The sequence below is a fragment of the Lethenteron reissneri genome, chromosome 72 (genome assembly GCF_015708825.2).
Source record: "Lethenteron reissneri isolate LAM-NWPU_2019-01 chromosome 72, ASM1570882v1, whole genome shotgun sequence".
NCBI classification, from domain to species: Eukaryota; Metazoa; Chordata; class Hyperoartia; order Petromyzontiformes; family Petromyzontidae; genus Lethenteron; species Lethenteron reissneri.
Genome location: NC_083850.1, coordinates 5,036,781 through 5,062,574, shown reverse-complemented (window position 1 = coordinate 5,062,574; position 25,794 = coordinate 5,036,781). Strand labels below are relative to the sequence as shown.

The 25,794-nt window shown below is 42.9% G+C and overlaps 1 protein-coding gene across 1 annotated transcript in view; it reads right to left on the bottom strand.

Annotated features, from left to right (window-relative positions):
- The window catches only part of LOC133361339 (zinc finger protein 585A-like), a gene marked incomplete at its 3' end in the record, with an annotated part of 56,016 nt that overhangs the window by 6,497 nt on the left and 23,725 nt on the right, over positions 1 to 25,794 (bottom strand). Inside the window, exons 3-6 of the mRNA XM_061580271.1 lie at positions 21,837 to 22,649; positions 17,612 to 18,037; positions 8,572 to 9,327; positions 4,353 to 4,850 (exon numbers count right to left, since the gene is read on the bottom strand). Coding sequence (XP_061436255.1) covers positions 4,353 to 4,850; positions 8,572 to 9,327; positions 17,612 to 18,037; positions 21,837 to 22,649 — 2,493 coding nt within the window. The remainder of the gene's footprint in view (positions 1 to 4,352; positions 4,851 to 8,571; positions 9,328 to 17,611; positions 18,038 to 21,836; positions 22,650 to 25,794) is intronic.

The following is a 25,794-nucleotide window of genomic DNA, read 5'->3' as shown; positions in this document are numbered from 1 at the left end:
GCACCACGTGGTGCAGTGCTGGTGGTGTGCGTCACCGGAAACAGCAGAGCCCTCGGTTCGACATTCAACATTTGCCCCCTCGCTTTGTGCTGTCTTTGATGTCGCCGTTACTGCGGCGAGGACTGAAGCGATGCCTGGCCATCAGGCCTGGCATATACCTAGGCCTCAGGCTTCATATTTGTTCGTAGTTATTTTTTGTTTAATTGGAATTATTAACTTGCATTTCATTAATTACATTTCAAGCGTATAGACACAATCCCATTGGTTTATTTACTTTTAAATTCAGGTTTTATTAGGGTTTTTGATCTGTAGTTATATTTAAGTAAGTGAGGTGGTTGTACTAAGTGTGAATTTGAGTTCCATGTGAATTATTATTGTGTAAAGGATGTGTCTGTGTGCACCTATCCTGGCAGTGGTAATTAGGGATTTTTATAATTTAGTTGTTAATGAGATTGTTTATTTGTGTGTGTCTGTTATCTATGTCTGTGTCAGGTTACATATCTATGTTTGGAGCTGTTTGTGTTTGTTTATTTATGATGGGTGGTGATGATGTTTCTTGATAATGGATGGTGGTGATGATGGTGGGTGGTGATTATGAAGGGTGGTAATGATGATGGTTGGTGATGATAACGTGTAGTGATTATGATGGGTGGTAATGATCATGGGTGGTGGTAATGATTGGTGAGTTTATGATGATGGGTGGTGATGGTTATGGGTGGTGATGATGATGGATGATTGGTGGTGGTTATGATGAATGTTGGTTGTGATGGTTGGTGATGGTGAGTTGATAGTGATAATGATGATTGGTGATGATTATGGGTGGTGATGAGTAAATGAGCCACCACCCAATACATAACAGCAACAGAAGTAACTACAGCAGCACCAATAACAGCAGCAACAACAGCAGCAGCAGCAACACGTTTTGAGGGCGACGCAACTACTTCTGATTCTGCTGTTTCTGCTGCTCGACTATTTGTAGCCAGGCCCTGCTCTCGCGGGACCCCACACATCTTTGGAAATGAATGCGATGATCATGTCTGAGCTGAGAATTAAGTGACTAAACGTTGCTTTGTTTAACAATAACTGTGTGTAGGTTAGTATCTGGGGGCTCAGCGAATACTATTCATGAAAGAACTCGCACTCCTTTATGACCGACTTTGTACTAATTTTGGTTGATCGAGACGAACACTGGATTAAACATGCACCTCTTAACCCCTGCCTCGCATTTACGACTAATAATTTGCATTTACACATAACATACAGTCAAGCACAGTAAAATGCTAATACGACAATATTGTTATTCTAGGAATTTGAATTCGATTCTAACCCTGCACCCCCACAGTTAGCATATCCAACTCCCAGGTCGATTGAACGTAAGCTTTCTTTTATATGAGCAGATTGCGATTTTAATACTTCTAATGGAATTCGAATACCGTATCCATAAATCGCCTAAATATGAAAATGTGTCGTTAAACCCGCCACCACCCACACACCCAATTAGTAAGGTTTGTCACGTGAACAGGACATGCTAATTCGTTACTAGTTCAGCACAATGGTGTGTTGGAGAGCCAAACCACAACATATACAATCTGAGTACGACGTTTCGCCAGTAATTACAACTATCTTCATTAGGCGACGGCCAGTTTTGTGGAGAAGTGCTCCTGTTTCGTTCCGTAAATAGAGAGGTAGATGTGATGACAAAACGTGTGTGCTCTTCTTGCGCGAAGTGGGGGAGGGGGGTGTTAATGGATATATATATATATGACTATGGGTACCCATTGCAGTTTGGGTTATTTATACGGTAATCAACGTACATTATACATGCGAATTAAGTGAACCCATTGACCTTGTACTTCTTGTCGATTTTGTGTACTAAAATAGCCTGCCAACGGTAATCCCAATTGAAGAATAGTGACCGGAATAGACATGCTTTAGTAACGAATTGTCATGTTCTGTTTAAGTGACAATCCTTACTATTTTCATGTGGCGGGTTTAACAAAATATATTTTTTACTTACGCAATTTTACCAGAAACCTGTTCGAGTGAACATATATTATACATATTTATTAGCAGAGTGCTATTCTAATACTTATAATGAGATTTTAATACCGTACCTCCGTTTATGGTTTAATAAATTATTAAACCAGTTTATAGTAGTTTAATGTTTAGTGCTATCGTTTATAATGTTACAGTTGACATGTTATAGAGTACAGGTGATCTCCAGTATACTTCGGGATTAGGGACCAGAATGCTGCGAAACGATTTATAACGGGGCCATTCGCCTCTAGGAACATGTTTATGGAGAGACAGCCAAGATACTGCTGGTTAAGGGCACACTTGTGTGACGGTGATTAGCGAATACTACTGAAGAATTAGCTCACACTCATTTATGATAGAATGTGTCATAATTTTGGTTGATTACGGAGAACAAGACACCTGCTATGTTGACGAATTCTTAGTACATATAGTGTACTTACCTATTATGCTAAAATATCGTTAACACTAGAATAAACTTGAAGTTCTTAGCCATCTCATCACGTTGCTTCAAATATGCTCTAGGTTGAGTGTCCTGATGTGGTCTGAAGCATTTACTGTGATTAAATTGAAGCATTCAAAGCGGTCCACAACCCTGAATTGTGCAGCTTGGAATAATGGAGGAATTCGAAATAAATTTTTTTTGAACCTGAGGCCATAATTAGGAGGTACATCACAAGCGAAAGCGATAGTATTTTCCAATAATATCTTCATTAATCGAGAACGAAAGTAGGAAGTTCAAATGGTGTCATATACCGCCTAATTTTCGAGTTGGATCTTTGGGGATGTATAATGTGTAAAGTTGAAGGTGCTAGGTGTTGTCTTCTTCTAACAGCTACTAACGTGCGTGTGGTCTGTTTTTAGGATTTGTCCATTGTTGTTGTTCGCTTTGTCGTGAGCATTTCTTGTTGAGTTCTGTCACTTTAGTGTTGCAGTTTGTTAAAGACTTCTCCACGTGAGCGTGATGTTTTGCTTAGTGGGAATTTCGCTTTGTTACAATTTGTGATTGTTTAAATAATTGTAACGATTCATAAGCTCATGAGCTTATAATGTGTTTGTGCGTTTGTTTATTAATAGAAAACTGTCTATTGCTCTTCGATACCATTGAGATGTAACATTCATCCAGCAGTGAAAATCGTGATTCTATAACGACCGTAGTGTAATTGTAATTATTTTAATCCGATCCTTGCACGTAGACTATACATACATATGAGCAAAGTGCTATTCTAATAAGACCACACTGTGATTCTACTGCTTAAAATGAGATTCTAATACCTTACCTCCGTTTATATGGTTCTAAATTAAAACACTAGTTTATAATCAATTAATGTTTAGTGTTATCGTTTATAGTATTACAGTTTACATGTTATAGAGTACAGTTTATCCCCGACATACTTCGGGATTAGGGACTGGTACGTTGATGAAAGATTAACAACAGGGACCTTTCCCCTCAAGGAACACGTGTTAATCGTGTAGACAGCTAAGATGCTGCCGGTTAAGGGCACACTTGTGTGACGGAGATCCTCCACCTGAAACTCGCTTAACATGTTTTTGCTAGGAACATTATAAAATAAAGACCGTACAAACATTTGTTAAAAATACATTTTTATTCATCTGCAATCATTTTTACGTCAAAACTCGAAGGGAATATGTATTATGTTCTATGTTCACACATTTCCAGTAAAATGCAAACCATTTTCGTTCTAGGAATACCAAAGCGTTAAAGTATCATTACCCATGATTTCCTTATTAGTTCACCACATTTGTTCACTGTGCGTCTATGTTGAAGTCAAGGCCATATATCCAACGAACGCGTCATCAATGTACATCCTGAAATCAGCTATGTAAAACCAATCAAAAAAGCCATGTTGAGTAAAGATGTATCTACAGACGCATTCCAACTTTAGCTCAACAGGAACACTTAACGACTACAATTGAACCCTCTCACAACCAGAGCTCATCACACCACTTCGGCAAGTTATCCGATAACATTACAAACCACCACTGTGCACGTCATTAAACTCACAAATACTGTAAAACTAAAATGGTCAAAATTACACACCAAAGTACTCGATACGGCTTAATAGGTATAACCACATGACATAATATTTTTTCAGTCACCCCGAGCTCTCTGGTTGACTCTCGAGCCACTCCATTACATCCAGCCATCTCTCGGGATCCAACTGCATGGGGTCGAAGGTGGAAACTTCTTCAGGACTCATTGCAGCACCTTGAATTTCAGCTTTTGATTTCAGTTTCCTATCATTGTGGACCTTCTGATGCCTGTTCCTGGTTGATGAGTGTGCAAATTTCTTCCCACACACAGAGCACGGGAATGGCTTCTCACCCGTGTGTGTTCTCTGATGAGTTTGAAGAGTTGATGACTGTGCAAATGTATTCCCACACACAGGGCATAGGAATGGCTTCTCGCCCGTGTGTGTTCTCTGATGAATCTGAAGATGTGATGACCTTGCAAATGTCTTCCCACACACAGGGCACAGGAATGGCTTCTCGCCCGTGTGTGTTCTCTGATGGGTTTGAAGAGTTGACGAGTGTGCAAATGTCTTCCCACACACAGAACACAGGAATAGCTTCTCGCCCGTGTGTGTTCTCTGGTGACTCTGAAGATGTGATGAGTGTGCAAATGCCTTCCCACACACAGGGCACAAGAATGGCTTCTCACCCGTGTGTGTTTTCTGGTGACTCTGAAGATGTGATGAGTGTGCAAATGTCTTCCCACACACAGAGCACAGGAACGACTTCTCGCCCGTGTGTGTTCTCCGGTGTCTCTGAAGATCTGATGGCCGTGAAAAGGACTTCCCACACACAGAGCAATTGAATGGCTTCTTGCCTCCGTGTACGTGGGGCTGTGGAGAGCGTCTCTGCTCCATGTGAGCGTAGTAACAGCAGCGGTGTTATCGAGTCAAAAGAACGCTATCGGCCGCAAGGATGTTTAGCGTCGAGTTTTGGATTTTGTTAACTGCTAAAACAAGAACGACACTCGCGTCTAACCGAGACGCAAAATAATCCCGCAAATTTGACGAACACGTTTAAGAGTTTATCCGCGAAAATAGACACTTACTTGGAGATTCACGGTATATCGATGTCTGGAACCCGTCTGAAGATGTCGCCACAAACTCTCCCGACCCAAAGTCGCCTAACTGTCGACACAGCAATTGTGCTCGCCAGGTTGCGTTGTCTCGCGGTTGAAGGGCGATCAGCAGAGCGACGAGTCGAGCGTCCAACCTCATCAAGTTCCCTCTCGAAATGGCATTGAGCTCTGCTTCTGAGCCGCCTTATAACTCCCCCCCTAGGATCCAATCCTTTGTCTTTCAGGATATTTGCATTCGATTGTTAATTTTGGAAGGCACAATCCGCATGTCTATTAACATACCGAAGGGTAATGTGCCCATTGTGCTTCATGCATGAATATGTAAGTGCATCTCAGTGTGTAATTGTGCGCTTATTTTGAATAAAAACTTTGTCCTCGATTTAAAGTGAATGCAGAGAAATTAGCACGTAACTTTAGAAAAGGAAGAGAGCGGCCTTCTCGACGAGGGAGTGAAACCCAATAGGTAATCTTCTTCCTAGCGTTGTTCCCGCTGTGGCGCAGGGTCCGCTTTTTGGCATTGTCTTCTCTATTTGGCTCGGTCCAGGGCATCTTCAGGGGATGCGTTGACCGTCTTTATGTCTTCCTTTATTCGATCCATCCATCGCTTCTTCGGACGTCCGCGTGGACGGCGGCCCTCTGGCTCAATACGCACGGCAGTCTTGGCCACTGATGACTCTTCACTTCGCATCACATGGCCGTACCACCGAAGCCTTGCCTCAAGCATCTTGTCCGCAATGGGGGCCACACCAAGTCGATTCCGAACGTCTTCGTTCATGACACGATCCCATCGAGTGAGTTCGAGGCTCCATCTGAGCATCCTCATCTCCATGGTGTGGAGAGCTTGTTCGTGAACAGTTGTAGCTGGCCAGCACTCGGATCCATAGAGTGCCACCGGTCGGACGATGGTCTTGTAAATTTATTCCCTTCAGCCTATCCTTGGTATCTGCTGGGCAGCCAGGCTGCGGCGCATACCACCAAAGTGTTATTCAAATAATTGTAATCCCATCCTGATCCTGCACCTTCATGTTTCACATATCCCACCATTGGTTCGCACGTCCATATTACATACATACATGTTACATGCATACATATTACATACAGACATATCTCATGCATACATATTACATACAGACATGTTACATACTGACGAGCAAATTGTGATTCCTAGAGGACCACGGTGTGAAGCTAAGAATTCGAATTCAAATATCACACTTCAATGTACGGTGTTCTAATCTTTAACACCAGTTTATTGTTATTTTATAGCGTTATAATGTATAGCTAATAGCTTATATTGTTAGAGTTCACAACATTATAGTTTACTATAACACTAGTTTGTAGTGTTATTTTTAAGCGGTACAATGTATAGCTCATAGTTTGAAGGTTATATTGTTAGAGTTTATAATGTTAGAGTATACAATGTGAGTTTACAATTTGAGAGTTTGTTGAAGTGACCTGTTCTCGTGGGACCCGACACGGATTTGGAAATTATTGCTAAGATCATGTCTGAGCTGAGATGAGCGACTAATGTTTACTTTGTTTAATCATAACTGTGTGTAGGTTAGTGTCATCGGGGCTTAGTGAATACTACTCATGAATGAACTCATACTTCTTTCCGATATAAATTGAAATCATGTTGGTAGAACAAGTCGCCTGCCTTTTCTAGACGAATTGTTATCTTCAAGTGCGTCCGAAAATAAACTGCTAATATACACTGCATAGGGAAGGCTGCCTTGTTGGGGAGATGTAGTTTGGCTCAGGCGCTGTGGCCGGGTGATGACACGGATTCTGAAACAATGGAGTTAAACACTCGCTGCTTGGCCCCGTCGACAGCAGCGAAGGCTGTCATATACCGCCCCATTTACGAGTTGGCTCTTTGGGGCTGTTTGTGAATAGTTGAAGGTGCTCGGTGTTGTTTTCTTCTAACAGCTACTAACGTGCGCGTGTTGTCTGTTTTTAGGATTTGTCCATAGATGTTGTTCTTTTTATTGCGGCATTTTTTTGTTAAGTTCTGTCACTTGAGTGTAGCAGTTTGTTTAAAAATTCGTCACGTGAGCGTGGTGTTTTGCTTGTGGGAATTTCGCTTTGTCACAATTTGTGATTGTTATAATAATTGTAACGATTCATAATCTCATGAGTTTATAATGGGTTTGTGCGTGTATTTATATAAATATATTCCGTCTTTTGTTATTCGATGACATCTAGCATTAAAAATCGTGATTGTCATATGACCATGTTGTAATTGTAATAATTTTTATCCGATCTTTGCACGTACACTATACAAACATATGAGCATAGTGCGATTCTTATACGACCACACTGCTTTTAATGATTCTAATGATATTATAATACCTTACCTCCGTTTATATGGTTATAAATTAAAACACTAGTTTATAATCGTTCAATGTTTAGTGTTATCGTTTATAGTATTACAGTTTACATGTTATAGAGTACAGTTTATCCCCGACATACTTCGGGATTAGTGACTGGTACGTTGATGAACGATTAACTACGGGGACCTTTCCACCTCAAGGAACACGTGTTAATCGCGTAGACAGCCAAGATGCTGCCGGTTATGGGCACACTTGTGTGACGGTGATCCTCCACCTGAAATTAGCTTAACATGTTTTTGCTAGGAACATTATAAAATAAAGAACGGACAAACATTTGTAAAAAAAACGTTTTTATTAATCTGCAATCACTTTTACGTCAAAACTCGAAGGGAATATTTATTATGTCCTATGTTCACACATTTCCAGTACAATGCAAACCATTTCCGTTCTAGGAATACCAAAGCGTTAAAGTATCATTCCCCATGATTTCCTTATTAGTTCATCACGTTTGTTCACTGTGCGTATATGTTGAAGTCAAGGCCATATATCCAACGAACGCGTCATCAATGTACATCCTGAAATCAGCTATCTAAAATCGATTAATACCAATCAAAAAAAGCCATACACTTGACAAAAAATCTTTAAAATGTTGAGTAAAGATGTACCTACAGACGCATTCCAACTTTAGCTCAACAGGAACATATAACGACTACAATTGAACCCTCTCACAACCAGTGCTCATCACACCACTTCGGCAAGTAATCCGATAACATTACAAACCACCACCGGGCACGTCATTAAACTCTCACAAACTGTAAAACTAAAATGGCTAAAATTACACACAAAAGTACTCGATACGGCTTAAAAGGTATAACCACGTAACATAATATTTTTTTTCAGTCACCCCGAGCTCTCTGGTTGACTCTCGAGCCACTCCATTACATCCAGCCATCTCTCGGGATCCAACTGCATGGGATCGAAGGTGGAAACTTCTTCAGGACTCATTGCAGCACCTTGAATTTCAGCTTTTGATTTCAGTTTCCTATCATTGTGGACCTTCTGATGCCTGTTCATGGTTGATGACCGTACAAATGCCTTCCCACACACAGGGCACAGGAATGGCTTCTCGCCCGTGTGTGTTCTCTGATGACTCTGAAGATGTGATGACTGTGCAAATGTCTTCCCACACACAGAACACACGAACGGCTTCTCACCCGTGTGTGTTCTCTGATGACTCTGAAGATGTGATGACTTTGCAAATGTCTTCCCACACACAGGGCACAGGAATGGCTTGTCGCCCGTGTGTGTTTTCTGATGACTCTGAAGATGTGATGACCTTGCAAATTTCTTACCACACACAGGGCACAGGAATGGCTTCTCGCCCGTGTGTGTTCTCTGATGACTCTGAAGATGTGATGAGTTTGCAAATGCCTTCCCACACACAGGGCACAGGAATGGCTTCTCGCCCGTGTGTGTTCTCTGATGACTCTGAAGATGTGATGACTGTGCAAATGTCTTCCCACACACAGGGCACAGGAATGGCTTCTCGCCCGTGTGTGTTCTCTGATGACTCTGAAGATTTGATGAGTTTGCAAATTTCTTCCCACACACAGGGCACAGGAATGGCTTCTGGCCCGTGTGTGTTCTCTGATGACTCTGAAGATGTGATGAGTTTGCAAATTTCTTCCCACACACAGGGCACAGGAATGGCTTTTCGCCCGTGTGTGTTCTTTGATGAATATGAAGATGTGATGACTGAGCAAATGTCTTCCCACACACAGAGCACAGGAACGGCTTCTCGCCAGTGTGTGTCCTTTTGTGTATTTTAAGACGTGATGGCCGTGAAAATGCCTTCCTACACACAGAGCAATTAAATGACTCCTTGCGCCCGTGTGCATGAGGCTGTGGAGAGCGTATCTTGTCCATGTGAGTGTAGTAACAGTAGTGGTGTTATCGAGTCAAAAGTACGCTATCGGCCGCAACGATGTTTAGCGTTGAGTTTTGGATTTTGTTAACTACTAAAACAAGAACGACACTCGTGTTTAACCGATGAACATCAAAATCACGTCAATTTGACGACGAACAGGTTTAAGAGTTCATCCGCGAAAATAGACAATTACTTGGAGATTCACGATATATATCGGTGTCTGAAACCCGTCTGAAGATGTCGCCACGAACTCTCCCGACGCAAAGTCGCCTAACTGTCGACACAGCAATTGTGCTCGCCAGGCTGCGTTGTCTCGCGGTTGAAGGGCGATCAGCAGAGCGACGAGTCGAGCGTCCAACCTCATCAGGTTCTCTCTCGAAATGGCATTGAGCTCTGCTTCTGAGCCGCCTTATAACTCCCCCCCTAGGATCCAATCTTTTGTGTTTCAGGATATTTGCATTCGATTGTTAATTTTGAAGGTACAATCCGCATGTCTATTAACATACCGAAAGGGTAATGTGCCCATTGTGATTCATGCATGAATATGTAAGTGCATCTCAGTGTGTAATTGTGCGCTTATTTTGAATAAATGGGATTAGCGCTGGAAAAACACGTTCCCCATGCCCTCCATTGTCCTCGATTTAAAGTGAATGCAGCCCTGTGGCGTTGCCAAAAATCGCCGAGCTTCGGGAGTGAGCACGTACAGACGCGTAGTTACCACACTTGCAACACAATCACTCTAACATCAGTAACCAAAATCCGATCTGGTACATGGTCTCCGCTTGGTCTGGTTTGTATCCGTCATCACCCCGGAGACCAACAGCGAGGCATGGTTTGGCCAGCCACCACCTCGTTTGCTGCAGCGACTTTAATTGCTGCTCTCAAACAACACTATCACCAATAGTGGTTTATGGGCTAGGCTGTTAAGCGGACAATCAGTCTTTTTGGGCAAGGCGTATGGGAAAATACACACCTCTGTTATCCCATGAACACAATAAACAGCATCGGTAAGGCTGCCTTGATGGGGAGATGTAGTTTGGGTAAGGTGCTGTCACTGGAGTTCGGCGATGTGACTGGGGTATCACGCGGATTCCGAAAAACAGCTTAGACGAAACGACCCACTGCGCTCCATCTCCCCACATGGACAACGACATTTTAAAAAAATTGAAAACATATTTTAAAATACCTATTTGAAATAATGTGGTGTATATATGTTACCATGTGTGGTTGTTATGATTTTTGTATGTGTATATATATACTGTATATAGCATTTCGATTGTAACGATTCATAAGCTCATTATATTATAATGGGTTTGTGCGTGTATTTATATATAAATATGCCGTCTTTTGCTATTCGATGACATTGAGATGAGACCTTCATCTTGCAGTGTAATACGACCGTGTTGTAAATTTTATCATTTTTATCCGATCCTTGCACGGAGACTATATATACATATGAGCAGAGTGTGAGTCTAATACGACCACACTGTGATTCTAATGCTTCTAATGAGATTATAATACCTTACCTCCGTTTATATGGTTCTAAATTTAAACACTAGTTCATAGTCTTCTTGGTTCTTTCCGTAAAGTCACGTAGAAGAGACGTAATAAAATAAATCTCATTAGAAGTATTAAAATCGCACTCTATAGATATGTATGTAAATTATCTGTTCAATCGATCCGGGGGTCGGATATGTGAACTGTGGGGGTACAGGACATGAATCGCATTCAAATTTTAGAATAACAATATGGTCGTAATTGGTTCTTTACCCTTCTATCTGGCCACAAAACTGACACCTTTTTGCAAGGAGTCATGTTTGCATAGACCGCAATACCTGCAGTCATAAATACAAACAAAAGACATAACTCTGATAATGTGCACTGTCCTTATGTCTTTTGTTTGTATTTATGACTGCAGGTATTGCGGTCTATGCAAACATGACTCCTTGCAAAAAGGTGTCAGTTTTGTTGCCAGATAGAAGGGTAAAGAACTAATTATCATATTTTTACTGGCAAATGAGGTCCCCATAGTGTAGAATATGGTCGTATTAGCATTTTACTGTGCTTGAATGTATGTTATGTGCAAATGCAAATCGTTAGTCGTAAATGCGAGGGAGGGGTTAAGAGGTGCACGTTTAATCCAGTGTTAACATTTATTTTAGCATCATATTTAAGGACAATATTGTTGATAAGAATTCGTCTGGACATGGCACGTGCCTTGTTCTACTCGATCAACCAAAATTAGTACAATGTCGGTCATACAGGAGTGTGATTTCATTCATGAGTAGTATTCACAGAGCCCCGATGACACTAACCTACCTAAAGTTATGGTTAAACAAAGTAATCTTGAGTGACTTAAATATCAGCTCAGACATGATCATTGCAATCATTTCCAAAGACGTGTGGGATCCTGCGAGAGCAAGTCCCGACTACAAACAGCTGGGCAGCAGAATCCTAAGTAGCTGCGTCGCCCTCGAAATGTGATGTTGCTGCTGCTGTTGTCGCTACTGTTGTTGCTGCTGTAGTTGCTTCTGTTGCTGTGATATACGCAGGGAGGTGGTGTTCCGTGATGGGATGACGCTTTTGATTAAAGCCTCTGATCAAACTCACCCGATTGATGCCCTTGATCGTCGCATTTGATCAACTCTGATATTGTAGACTCTCACATGTTAAGCTCTAACATAGTGAAACATAATATTATAACCTATGAACTACAACCTATCCATTGTAACGCTGTAAAAGAATATTACCCATTGGGTTTCACTCCCTCGTCGAGAAGGCCGCTCTCATCCTTTTCTAAAGTTACATGCTAATTTCTCTGCATTCACTTTAAATCGAGGACAAAGTTTTTCCATTTATTCAAAATAAGCGCACAATTACACACTGAGATGCACTTACATATTCATGCATGAAGCACAATGGGCACATTACCCTTCGGTATGTTAATAGACATGCGGATTGTAACTTCCAAAATTAACAATCGAATGCAAATATCCTGAAAGACAAAGGATTGGATCCTTGGGGGGGAGCTATAAGGCGGCTCAGAAGCAGAGCTCAATGCCATTTCGAGAGGGAACTTGATGAGATTGGACGCTCGACTCGTCGCTCTGCTGATCGCCCTTCAACCGCGAGACAACGCAGTCTGGCGAGCACAATTGCTGCGTCGACAGTTAGGCGACTTTGCGTCGGGAGAGTTCGTGGCGACATCTTCAGACGGGTTCTAGACATCGATATACCGTGAATCTCCAAGTAGGTGTCTATTTTCGCGGATAAACTCTTAAACGTGTTCGTCGTCAAATTAGCGGGATTTTTTGCGTCTCGGTTAGACGCGAGTGTCGTTCTTGTTTTAGCTGTTAACAAAATCCAAAACTCAACGCTAAACATCCTTGCGGCCGATAGCGTACTTTTGACTCGATAACAGCGCTGCGCTCACATGGAGCAGAGACGCTCTCCACAGACCCACGTACACGGAGGCAAGAAGCCATCCAATTGCTCTGTGTGTGGGAAGGAATTTTCACGGCAATCAAATCTCAAGAGACACCAGAGAACACACACGGGTGAGAAGCAATTCCTGTGTTCTGTATGTGGGAAAACATTTGCACAGGCATCAAATCTTCAAACTCACCAGAGAACACACACCGGCGAGAAGCCATTCTTGTGCCCTGTGTGTGGGAAGACATTTGCAGACTCATCAACTCTTCAAACTCATCAGAGAACACACACAGGCGAGAAGCCATTCCTGTGCCCTGTGTGTGGGAAGACATTTGCACAGGCATCAACTCTTCAGCGTCACCAGAAAACACACACGGGCGAGAAGCCATTCCTGTGCTCTGTGTGTGGGAAGTCATTTGCACGGTCATCAACTCTTAACAGGCATCAGAAGGTCCACAATGATAGGAAGCTGAAATCAAAAGGTGAAATTCAAGGTGCTGCAATGAATTCTGAAGAAGATTCCACCTTCGATCCCATGCAGTTGGATCCCGAGAGATGGCTGGATGTAATGGAGTGGCTCGAGGATCAAACCGAGAGCTCGGGGTGACTGAAATGTGGCCGAAACGTCGTGAGAATTGTTTTATTATGTTTTATTTTTATTATTTTATTACTTCCCTTCTACGTGACTTTACCGAAAGAACCAAGAAGATGCTGGTAGAATGTTCCATCTGAATGGCACCGAATAGCAATATACAGTATTGATATTTTGCGTGGAGCCTACAAGCGCAACCTTGCGCATTTTGACCTGGTTCTCGACGCCCGTCCGGCGCCCATGGTAGAATCTTGTGCATTTCGGGGCGTCAAGGGTTCGCACCACAGCCTTGAAGGATTAGGCAGGTCCCTGGCTTCTTTTGAAGAATTTGACCAGGCTCCAGGCACCGGTTCCTCGCACGTGGCGGATCCTTGAGGCACCACGGGCCTTAAACTATACATTATAACGCTATACAATAACATTATTAACTAGTGTTATAGATTAGAACAACCTACAATGAAGTGTGATATTCTAATCGCATTCGAATTTTTCGAATCACTCCGTAATCCTCCTAAAATCACATTACAGTCGTAAGTATGTAACATGTCTGTAGTAAGTATATGTGCATGTATGTATGTAACGTGTATGTATGTAATATTGGGTTTGTGTGATTACTTTATATATACATACTGAATATTGCTATTTGATGCCATTGAGATTAACATTCATCCAGCAGTGGATAGCTTGGTCCAATACCACCAAAGTGTTATTCAAATAATTTTAATCCCATCCTGATTCTGCACGTTCCGTTTCACATATCCCACCATTGGTTCGCACGTCCATATTACATACATGCACTAGCAGTCGCCGCCCGCTTCGCAGTCGGTGTGCATATGCTTGGTTGGTGCGGAGTTGAAAGTGGCTGGACACAATATACATGTTTTGGTGATTGTTCAATGTTTATTTTTGTGAGGTTATATTTATTTTTATGAGACGCTCAATCGACAATATTAAAGAATGCAACTTATTCAAATATAGAATGCAACCTATTGAAATATCTGGCGATACACGATATTCTTCGTGTACACTCAGTCTTCCTCCTCGTCGTCAGGTCCCTCAATAAGCGCCTTGATGTTGGATCTTGCCGTGACTCGCGATAGTGCCACGTACAGTTGGCCGTGCGAGAAGCATGGCGTTGGTAGATATAATCCCAGGTTGTGAACAGTTTGCCCTTGCGCCTTGTTGATGGTCATCGCGAAGGCTGGGACAATGGGGAACTGTTTGCGCCGAAGTCAGAATGGGAAGTCCTTCGTGTTGTCGTCGCTGATGAAGATGATCCGAGGGATCAACACCTCCTTACCGTTATGGGTTCCTGTCATGATAGTCGCGCGAATGACGGGTGGCTTCATTTGCACGATGCGAAGCCGTGTTCGGTTGCACAGGCCAGCGTCCGGGTTCAAGTTGCGCAATATCATCACTGGGATGCCTTTGTTGAGGATCAACTTGTGTGGGGGAACCCCGTTGATGTTCACCGAGTTGAGGACCTCTGTCTCAAAGAATGCTGACCCTGCTCTCTCGTCGTCCTCAACCGAATCTGTAGACAGGTACACTTGTGGAGTTTCTCTGAGACGATCCACGACACCCTCATTCACTCGCTGCACAGCGGCGTTGGTCGGTGTCAGAATAGTGCGGCGAGCGAAGTAGTCGTTCGTTGCCACCGTAGGGTAATTCAATTCATCTGCACTGTACATGGCATCGACAATCCTCTTCAACCCGAGTGGAACGGGCAGATGACTGCCGTCCTCATCTCCGTCGATGTCTGGGTCGTATTCAGGATTGTCGATCACCATGGCACGCGGAGTCTTCATGCAATCTGGACCGAGGTCTGGATCAACTTCATGCCTACCCTCTCCGACTTCCAAAATAAATTTTGAAAAGGCAGCAAGTTCTGCGGCGGATTCTTGGTTCTCTGCACACTGGACTCTCATGTTCACAGTCAGATGAACTTGCTTAAAGTGGGACCACAGGTCGGACGACTTGAAATACGCATCCACAGTATCAGCTGGTGTTCCTTTCTTGACAACTGGAAGAATCTGTCGAAAGTCAACGGACAGGACAACCACTTTGCCTCCAAACGGTTCATGCAGATTGTCCAAAATATCGCGAAGTGTGCGATCCACTGCTTCAAACGCAAACCTGGGCGTCATTGGGGCTTCATCCCAAACGATAAGACTTGCCTCCTTGATAAATGTTTTGAGCTTGGACTGTTTGCGAATGAAGCATGTGGATATGTTCGTCGGTTTCAACGGGATCTTGAACATGGAATGCGCGGTACGGCCGCCTGGAAGCAGCAGCGAGGCAATGCCGCTGGAATCAACAGCAATCGCAATCTTGCCTTGAAGACGTATCTTCGCCAGCACATGGTTGAGCAGCGTGGACTTCCCCGTGCCGCACGGACCATCGATGAAGAACAGCTTTTGATCGGGTTGACTGTCTTCGACTGAGCCAACAATTTCGTCGTAGATTTCTGTCTGGTTCGTGTTGAGTCTGTCAGCATCTTCTACGATGTCTTGTAGCTCGTTTCTATCAGATCCTTCCAATTCGCGGCGGATATGGATCTTCGCAAGCTGCGAGTCCAAGACCAAGTGTGGGTACTCGGAAAGCTGCGGGAGGTCGTCAAAGTCCGACAGAGCCATCCCACCTGCCGTGAGGAACTCGTGGAGGCTGTGAAGGGTCTTGAACTTTACCATTTGTTCTTTGTTGGTCAGCTGGCGGTACTGGTACTCGTAATCGCGAGCCAATTCGTCGTAGAATTTATCCCAGAGATCCTTCGTATCTGCTGGCTTGGAATACAGCAGAATCGTAGCGAAAAGTTGACGAAGCTGGTACGGCATCTGAAAGAGCGAGGCTTCTTCCAGACACGCAACCCATTCGCAATCGCTCTCAAGGTAGCCTGCTCGCATTTGATCAACTCTGATATTGTATACTCTCACATGTTAAGCTCTGTCATAGTGAAACATAATAGTATAACCTATGAACTACAACCTATCCATTGTAACGTTGTAAAAGAAGATTACCCATTGGGTTTCACTCCCTCGTCGAGAAGGCCGCTCTCTTCCTTTTATAAAGTTACATGCTAATTTCTCTGCATTCACTTTAAATCGAGGACGAAACTTTTCCATTTATTCAAAATAAGCGCACACTTACACACTGAGATGCACTTACATATTCATGCATGAAGCACAATGGGCACATTACTCTTCGGTATGTTAATAGACATGCGGATTGTGCCTTCCAAAATTAACAATCGAATGCAAATATCCTGAAAGACAAAGGATTGGATCCTAGGGGGGGAGTTATAAGGCGGCTCAGAAGGGGACCTTTCCCCTCAAGGAACACGTGTTAATCGTGTAGACAGCTAAGATGCTGCCGGTTAAGGGCACACTTGTGTGACGGAGATCCTCCACCTGAAACTCGCTTAACATGTTTTTGCTAGGAACATTATAAAATAAAGACCGTACAAACATTTGTTAAAAATACATTTTTATTCATCTGCAATCATTTTTACGTCAAAACTCGAAGGGAATATGTATTATGTTCTATGTTCACACATTTCCAGTAAAATGCAAACCATTTTCGTTCTAGGAATACCAAAGCGTTAAAGTATCATTACCCATGATTTCCTTATTAGTTCACCACATTTGTTCACTGTGCGTCTATGTTGAAGTCAAGGCCATATATCCAACGAACGCGTCATCAATGTACATCCTGAAATCAGCTATGTAAAACCAATCAAAAAAGCCATGTTGAGTAAAGATGTATCTACAGACGCATTCCAACTTTAGCTCAACAGGAACACTTAACGACTACAATTGAACCCTCTCACAACCAGAGCTCATCACACCACTTCGGCAAGTTATCCGATAACATTACAAACCACCACTGTGCACGTCATTAAACTCACAAATACTGTAAAACTAAAATGGTCAAAATTACACACCAAAGTACTCGATACGGCTTAATAGGTATAACCACATGACATAATATTTTTTCAGTCACCCCGAGCTCTCTGGTTGACTCTCGAGCCACTCCATTACATCCAGCCATCTCTCGGGATCCAACTGCATGGGGTCGAAGGTGGAAACTTCTTCAGGACTCATTGCAGCACCTTGAATTTCAGCTTTTGATTTCAGTTTCCTATCATTGTGGACCTTCTGATGCCTGTTCCTGGTTGATGAGTGTGCAAATTTCTTCCCACACACAGAGCACGGGAATGGCTTCTCACCCGTGTGTGTTCTCTGATGAGTTTGAAGAGTTGATGACTGTGCAAATGTATTCCCACACACAGGGCATAGGAATGGCTTCTCGCCCGTGTGTGTTCTCTGATGAATCTGAAGATGTGATGACCTTGCAAATGTCTTCCCACACACAGGGCACAGGAATGGCTTCTCGCCCGTGTGTGTTCTCTGATGGGTTTGAAGAGTTGACGAGTGTGCAAATGTCTTCCCACACACAGAACACAGGAATAGCTTCTCGCCCGTGTGTGTTCTCTGGTGACTCTGAAGATGTGATGAGTGTGCAAATGCCTTCCCACACACAGGGCACAAGAATGGCTTCTCACCCGTGTGTGTTTTCTGGTGACTCTGAAGATGTGATGAGTGTGCAAATGTCTTCCCACACACAGAGCACAGGAACGACTTCTCGCCCGTGTGTGTTCTCCGGTGTCTCTGAAGATCTGATGGCCGTGAAAAGGACTTCCCACACACAGAGCAATTGAATGGCTTCTTGCCTCCGTGTACGTGGGGCTGTGGAGAGCGTCTCTGCTCCATGTGAGCGTAGTAACAGCAGCGGTGTTATCGAGTCAAAAGAACGCTATCGGCCGCAAGGATGTTTAGCGTCGAGTTTTGGATTTTGTTAACTGCTAAAACAAGAACGACACTCGCGTCTAACCGAGACGCAAAATAATCCCGCAAATTTGACGAACACGTTTAAGAGTTTATCCGCGAAAATAGACACTTACTTGGAGATTCACGGTATATCGATGTCTGGAACCCGTCTGAAGATGTCGCCACAAACTCTCCCGACCCAAAGTCGCCTAACTGTCGACACAGCAATTGTGCTCGCCAGGTTGCGTTGTCTCGCGGTTGAAGGGCGATCAGCAGAGCGACGAGTCGAGCGTCCAACCTCATCAAGTTCCCTCTCGAAATGGCATTGAGCTCTGCTTCTGAGCCGCCTTATAACTCCCCCCCTAGGATCCAATCCTTTGTCTTTCAGGATATTTGCATTCGATTGTTAATTTTGGAAGGCACAATCCGCATGTCTATTAACATACCGAAGGGTAATGTGCCCATTGTGCTTCATGCATGAATATGTAAGTGCATCTCAGTGTGTAATTGTGCGCTTATTTTGAATAAAAACTTTGTCCTCGATTTAAAGTGAATGCAGAGAAATTAGCACGTAACTTTAGAAAAGGAAGAGAGCGGCCTTCTCGACGAGGGAGTGAAACCCAATAGGTAATCTTCTTCCTAGCGTTGTTCCCGCTGTGGCGCAGGGTCCGCTTTTTGGCATTGTCTTCTCTATTTGGCTCGGTCCAGGGCATCTTCAGGGGATGCGTTGACCGTCTTTATGTCTTCCTTTATTCGATCCATCCATCGCTTCTTCGGACGTCCGCGTGGACGGCGGCCCTCTGGCTCAATACGCACGGCAGTCTTGGCCACTGATGACTCTTCACTTCGCATCACATGGCCGTACCACCGAAGCCTTGCCTCAAGCATCTTGTCCGCAATGGGGGCCACACCAAGTCGATTCCGAACGTCTTCGTTCATGACACGATCCCATCGAGTGAGTTCGAGGCTCCATCTGAGCATCCTCATCTCCATGGTGTGGAGAGCTTGTTCGTGAACAGTTGTAGCTGGCCAGCACTCGGATCCATAGAGTGCCACCGGTCGGACGATGGTCTTGTAAATTTATTCCCTTCAGCCTATCCTTGGTATCTGCTGGGCAGCCAGGCTGCGGCGCATACCACCAAAGTGTTATTCAAATAATTGTAATCCCATCCTGATCCTGCACCTTCATGTTTCACATATCCCACCATTGGTTCGCACGTCCATATTACATACATACATGTTACATGCATACATATTACATACAGACATATCTCATGCATACATATTACATACAGACATGTTACATACTGACGAGCAAATTGTGATTCCTAGAGGACCACGGTGTGAAGCTAAGAATTCGAATTCAAATATCACACTTCAATGTACGGTGTTCTAATCTTTAACACCAGTTTATTGTTATTTTATAGCGTTATAATGTATAGCTAATAGCTTATATTGTTAGAGTTCACAACATTATAGTTTACTATAACACTAGTTTGTAGTGTTATTTTTAAGCGGTACAATGTATAGCTCATAGTTTGAAGGTTATATTGTTAGAGTTTATAATGTTAGAGTATACAATGTGAGTTTACAATTTGAGAGTTTGTTGAAGTGACCTGTTCTCGTGGGACCCGACACGGATTTGGAAATTATTGCTAAGATCATGTCTGAGCTGAGATGAGCGACTAATGTTTACTTTGTTTAATCATAACTGTGTGTAGGTTAGTGTCATCGGGGCTTAGTGAATACTACTCATGAATGAACTCATACTTCTTTCCGATATAAATTGAAATCATGTTGGTAGAACAAGTCGCCTGCCTTTTCTAGACGAATTGTTATCTTCAAGTGCGTCCGAAAATAAACTGCTAATATACACTGCATAGGGAAGGCTGCCTTGTTGGGGAGATGTAGTTTGGCTCAGGCGCTGTGGCCGGGTGATGACACGGATTCTGAAACAATGGAGTTAAACACTCGCTGCTTGGCCCCGTCGACAGCAGCGAAGGCTGTCATATACCGCCCCATTTACGAGTTGGCTCTTTGGGGCTGTTTGTGAATAGTTGAAGGTGCTCGGTGTTGTTTTCTTCTAACAGCTACTAACGTGCGCGTGTTGTCTGTTTTTAGGATTTGTCCATAGATGTTGTTCTTTTTATTGCGGCATTTTTTTGTTAAGTTCTGTCACTTGAGTGTAGCAGTTTGTTTAAAAATTCGTCACGTGAGCGTGGTGTTTTGCTTGTGGGAATTTCGCTTTGTCACAATTTGTGATTGTTATAATAATTGTAACGATTCATAATCTCATGAGTTTATAATGGGTTTGTGCGTGTATTTATATAAATATATTCCGTCTTTTGTTATTCGATGACATCTAGCATTAAAAATCGTGATTGTCATATGACCATGTTGTAATTGTAATAATTTTTATCCGATCTTTGCACGTACACTATACAAACATATGAGCATAGTGCGATTCTTATACGACCACACTGCTTTTAATGATTCTAATGATATTATAATACCTTACCTCCGTTTATATGGTTATAAATTAAAACACTAGTTTATAATCGTTCAATGTTTAGTGTTATCGTTTATAGTATTACAGTTTACATGTTATAGAGTACAGTTTATCCCCGACATACTTCGGGATTAGTGACTGGTACGTTGATGAACGATTAACTACGGGGACCTTTCCACCTCAAGGAACACGTGTTAATCGCGTAGACAGCCAAGATGCTGCCGGTTATGGGCACACTTGTGTGACGGTGATCCTCCACCTGAAATTAGCTTAACATGTTTTTGCTAGGAACATTATAAAATAAAGAACGGACAAACATTTGTAAAAAAAACGTTTTTATTAATCTGCAATCACTTTTACGTCAAAACTCGAAGGGAATATTTATTATGTCCTATGTTCACACATTTCCAGTACAATGCAAACCATTTCCGTTCTAGGAATACCAAAGCGTTAAAGTATCATTCCCCATGATTTCCTTATTAGTTCATCACGTTTGTTCACTGTGCGTATATGTTGAAGTCAAGGCCATATATCCAACGAACGCGTCATCAATGTACATCCTGAAATCAGCTATCTAAAATCGATTAATACCAATCAAAAAAAGCCATACACTTGACAAAAAATCTTTAAAATGTTGAGTAAAGATGTACCTACAGACGCATTCCAACTTTAGCTCAACAGGAACATATAACGACTACAATTGAACCCTCTCACAACCAGTGCTCATCACACCACTTCGGCAAGTAATCCGATAACATTACAAACCACCACCGGGCACGTCATTAAACTCTCACAAACTGTAAAACTAAAATGGCTAAAATTACACACAAAAGTACTCGATACGGCTTAAAAGGTATAACCACGTAACATAATATTTTTTTTCAGTCACCCCGAGCTCTCTGGTTGACTCTCGAGCCACTCCATTACATCCAGCCATCTCTCGGGATCCAACTGCATGGGATCGAAGGTGGAAACTTCTTCAGGACTCATTGCAGCACCTTGAATTTCAGCTTTTGATTTCAGTTTCCTATCATTGTGGACCTTCTGATGCCTGTTCATGGTTGATGACCGTACAAATGCCTTCCCACACACAGGGCACAGGAATGGCTTCTCGCCCGTGTGTGTTCTCTGATGACTCTGAAGATGTGATGACTGTGCAAATGTCTTCCCACACACAGAACACACGAACGGCTTCTCACCCGTGTGTGTTCTCTGATGACTCTGAAGATGTGATGACTTTGCAAATGTCTTCCCACACACAGGGCACAGGAATGGCTTGTCGCCCGTGTGTGTTTTCTGATGACTCTGAAGATGTGATGACCTTGCAAATTTCTTACCACACACAGGGCACAGGAATGGCTTCTCGCCCGTGTGTGTTCTCTGATGACTCTGAAGATGTGATGAGTTTGCAAATGCCTTCCCACACACAGGGCACAGGAATGGCTTCTCGCCCGTGTGTGTTCTCTGATGACTCTGAAGATGTGATGACTGTGCAAATGTCTTCCCACACACAGGGCACAGGAATGGCTTCTCGCCCGTGTGTGTTCTCTGATGACTCTGAAGATTTGATGAGTTTGCAAATTTCTTCCCACACACAGGGCACAGGAATGGCTTCTGGCCCGTGTGTGTTCTCTGATGACTCTGAAGATGTGATGAGTTTGCAAATTTCTTCCCACACACAGGGCACAGGAATGGCTTTTCGCCCGTGTGTGTTCTTTGATGAATATGAAGATGTGATGACTGAGCAAATGTCTTCCCACACACAGAGCACAGGAACGGCTTCTCGCCAGTGTGTGTCCTTTTGTGTATTTTAAGACGTGATGGCCGTGAAAATGCCTTCCTACACACAGAGCAATTAAATGACTCCTTGCGCCCGTGTGCATGAGGCTGTGGAGAGCGTATCTTGTCCATGTGAGTGTAGTAACAGTAGTGGTGTTATCGAGTCAAAAGTACGCTATCGGCCGCAACGATGTTTAGCGTTGAGTTTTGGATTTTGTTAACTACTAAAACAAGAACGACACTCGTGTTTAACCGATGAACATCAAAATCACGTCAATTTGACGACGAACAGGTTTAAGAGTTCATCCGCGAAAATAGACAATTACTTGGAGATTCACGATATATATCGGTGTCTGAAACCCGTCTGAAGATGTCGCCACGAACTCTCCCGACGCAAAGTCGCCTAACTGTCGACACAGCAATTGTGCTCGCCAGGCTGCGTTGTCTCGCGGTTGAAGGGCGATCAGCAGAGCGACGAGTCGAGCGTCCAACCTCATCAGGTTCTCTCTCGAAATGGCATTGAGCTCTGCTTCTGAGCCGCCTTATAACTCCCCCCCTAGGATCCAATCTTTTGTGTTTCAGGATATTTGCATTCGATTGTTAATTTTGAAGGTACAATCCGCATGTCTATTAACATACCGAAAGGGTAATGTGCCCATTGTGATTCATGCATGAATATGTAAGTGCATCTCAGTGTGTAATTGTGCGCTTATTTTGAATAAATGGGATTAGCGCTGGAAAAACACGTTCCCCATGCCCTCCATTGTCCTCGATTTAAAGTGAATGCAGCCCTGTGGCGTTGCCAAAAATCGCCGAGCTTCGGGAGTGAGCACGTACAGACGCGTAGTTACCACACTTGCAACACAATCACTCTAACATCAGTAACCAAAATCCGATCTGGTACATGGTCTCCGCTTGGTCTGGTTTGTATCCGTCATCACCCCGGAGACCAACAGCGAGGCATGGTTTGGCCAGCCACCACCTCGTTTGCTGCAGCGACTTTAATTGCTGCTCTCAAACAACACTATCACCAATAGTGGTTTATGGGCTAGGCTGTTAAGCGGACAATCAGTCTTTTTGGGCAAGGCGTATGGGAAAATACACACCTCTGTTATCCCATAAACACAATAAACAGCATCGGTAAGGCTGCCTTGATGGGGAGATGTAGTTTGGGTAAGGTGCTGTCACTGGAGTTCGGCGATGTGACTGGGGTATCACGCGGATTCCGAAAAACAGCTTAGACGAAACGACCCACTGCGCTCCATCTCCCCACATGGACAACGACATTTTAAAAAAATTGAAAACATATTTTAAAATACCTATTTGAAATAATGTGGTGTATATATGTTACCATGTGTGGTTGTTATGATTTTTGTATGTGTATATATATACTGTATATAGCATTTCGATTGTAACGATTCATAAGCTCATTATATTATAATGGGTTTGTGCGTGTATTTATATATAAATATGCCGTCTTTTGCTATTCGATGACATTGAGATGAGACCTTCATCTTGCAGTGTAATACGACCGTGTTGTAAATTTTATCATTTTTATCCGATCCTTGCACGGAGACTATATATACATATGAGCAGAGTGTGAGTCTAATACGACCACACTGTGATTCTAATGCTTCTAATGAGATTATAATACCTTACCTCCGTTTATATGGTTCTAAATTTAAACACTAGTTCATAGTCTTCTTGGTTCTTTCCGTAAAGTCACGTAGAAGAGACGTAATAAAATAAATCTCATTAGAAGTATTAAAATCGCACTCTATAGATATGTATGTAAATTATCTGTTCAATCGATCCGGGGGTCGGATATGTGAACTGTGGGGGTACAGGACATGAATCGCATTCAAATTTTAGAATAACAATATGGTCGTAATTGGTTCTTTACCCTTCTATCTGGCCACAAAACTGACACCTTTTTGCAAGGAGTCATGTTTGCATAGACCGCAATACCTGCAGTCATAAATACAAACAAAAGACATAACTCTGATAATGTGCACTGTCCTTATGTCTTTTGTTTGTATTTATGACTGCAGGTATTGCGGTCTATGCAAACATGACTCCTTGCAAAAAGGTGTCAGTTTTGTTGCCAGATAGAAGGGTAAAGAACTAATTATCATATTTTTACTGGCAAATGAGGTCCCCATAGTGTAGAATATGGTCGTATTAGCATTTTACTGTGCTTGAATGTATGTTATGTGCAAATGCAAATCGTTAGTCGTAAATGCGAGGGAGGGGTTAAGAGGTGCACGTTTAATCCAGTGTTAACATTTATTTTAGCATCATATTTAAGGACAATATTGTTGATAAGAATTCGTCTGGACATGGCACGTGCCTTGTTCTACTCGATCAACCAAAATTAGTACAATGTCGGTCATACAGGAGTGTGATTTCATTCATGAGTAGTATTCACAGAGCCCCGATGACACTAACCTACCTAAAGTTATGGTTAAACAAAGTAATCTTGAGTGACTTAAATATCAGCTCAGACATGATCATTGCAATCATTTCCAAAGACGTGTGGGATCCTGCGAGAGCAAGTCCCGACTACAAACAGCTGGGCAGCAGAATCCTAAGTAGCTGCGTCGCCCTCGAAATGTGATGTTGCTGCTGCTGTTGTCGCTACTGTTGTTGCTGCTGTAGTTGCTTCTGTTGCTGTGATATACGCAGGGAGGTGGTGTTCCGTGATGGGATGACGCTTTTGATTAAAGCCTCTGATCAAACTCACCCGATTGATGCCCTTGATCGTCGCATTTGATCAACTCTGATATTGTAGACTCTCACATGTTAAGCTCTAACATAGTGAAACATAATATTATAACCTATGAACTACAACCTATCCATTGTAACGCTGTAAAAGAATATTACCCATTGGGTTTCACTCCCTCGTCGAGAAGGCCGCTCTCATCCTTTTCTAAAGTTACATGCTAATTTCTCTGCATTCACTTTAAATCGAGGACAAAGTTTTTCCATTTATTCAAAATAAGCGCACAATTACACACTGAGATGCACTTACATATTCATGCATGAAGCACAATGGGCACATTACCCTTCGGTATGTTAATAGACATGCGGATTGTAACTTCCAAAATTAACAATCGAATGCAAATATCCTGAAAGACAAAGGATTGGATCCTTGGGGGGGAGCTATAAGGCGGCTCAGAAGCAGAGCTCAATGCCATTTCGAGAGGGAACTTGATGAGATTGGACGCTCGACTCGTCGCTCTGCTGATCGCCC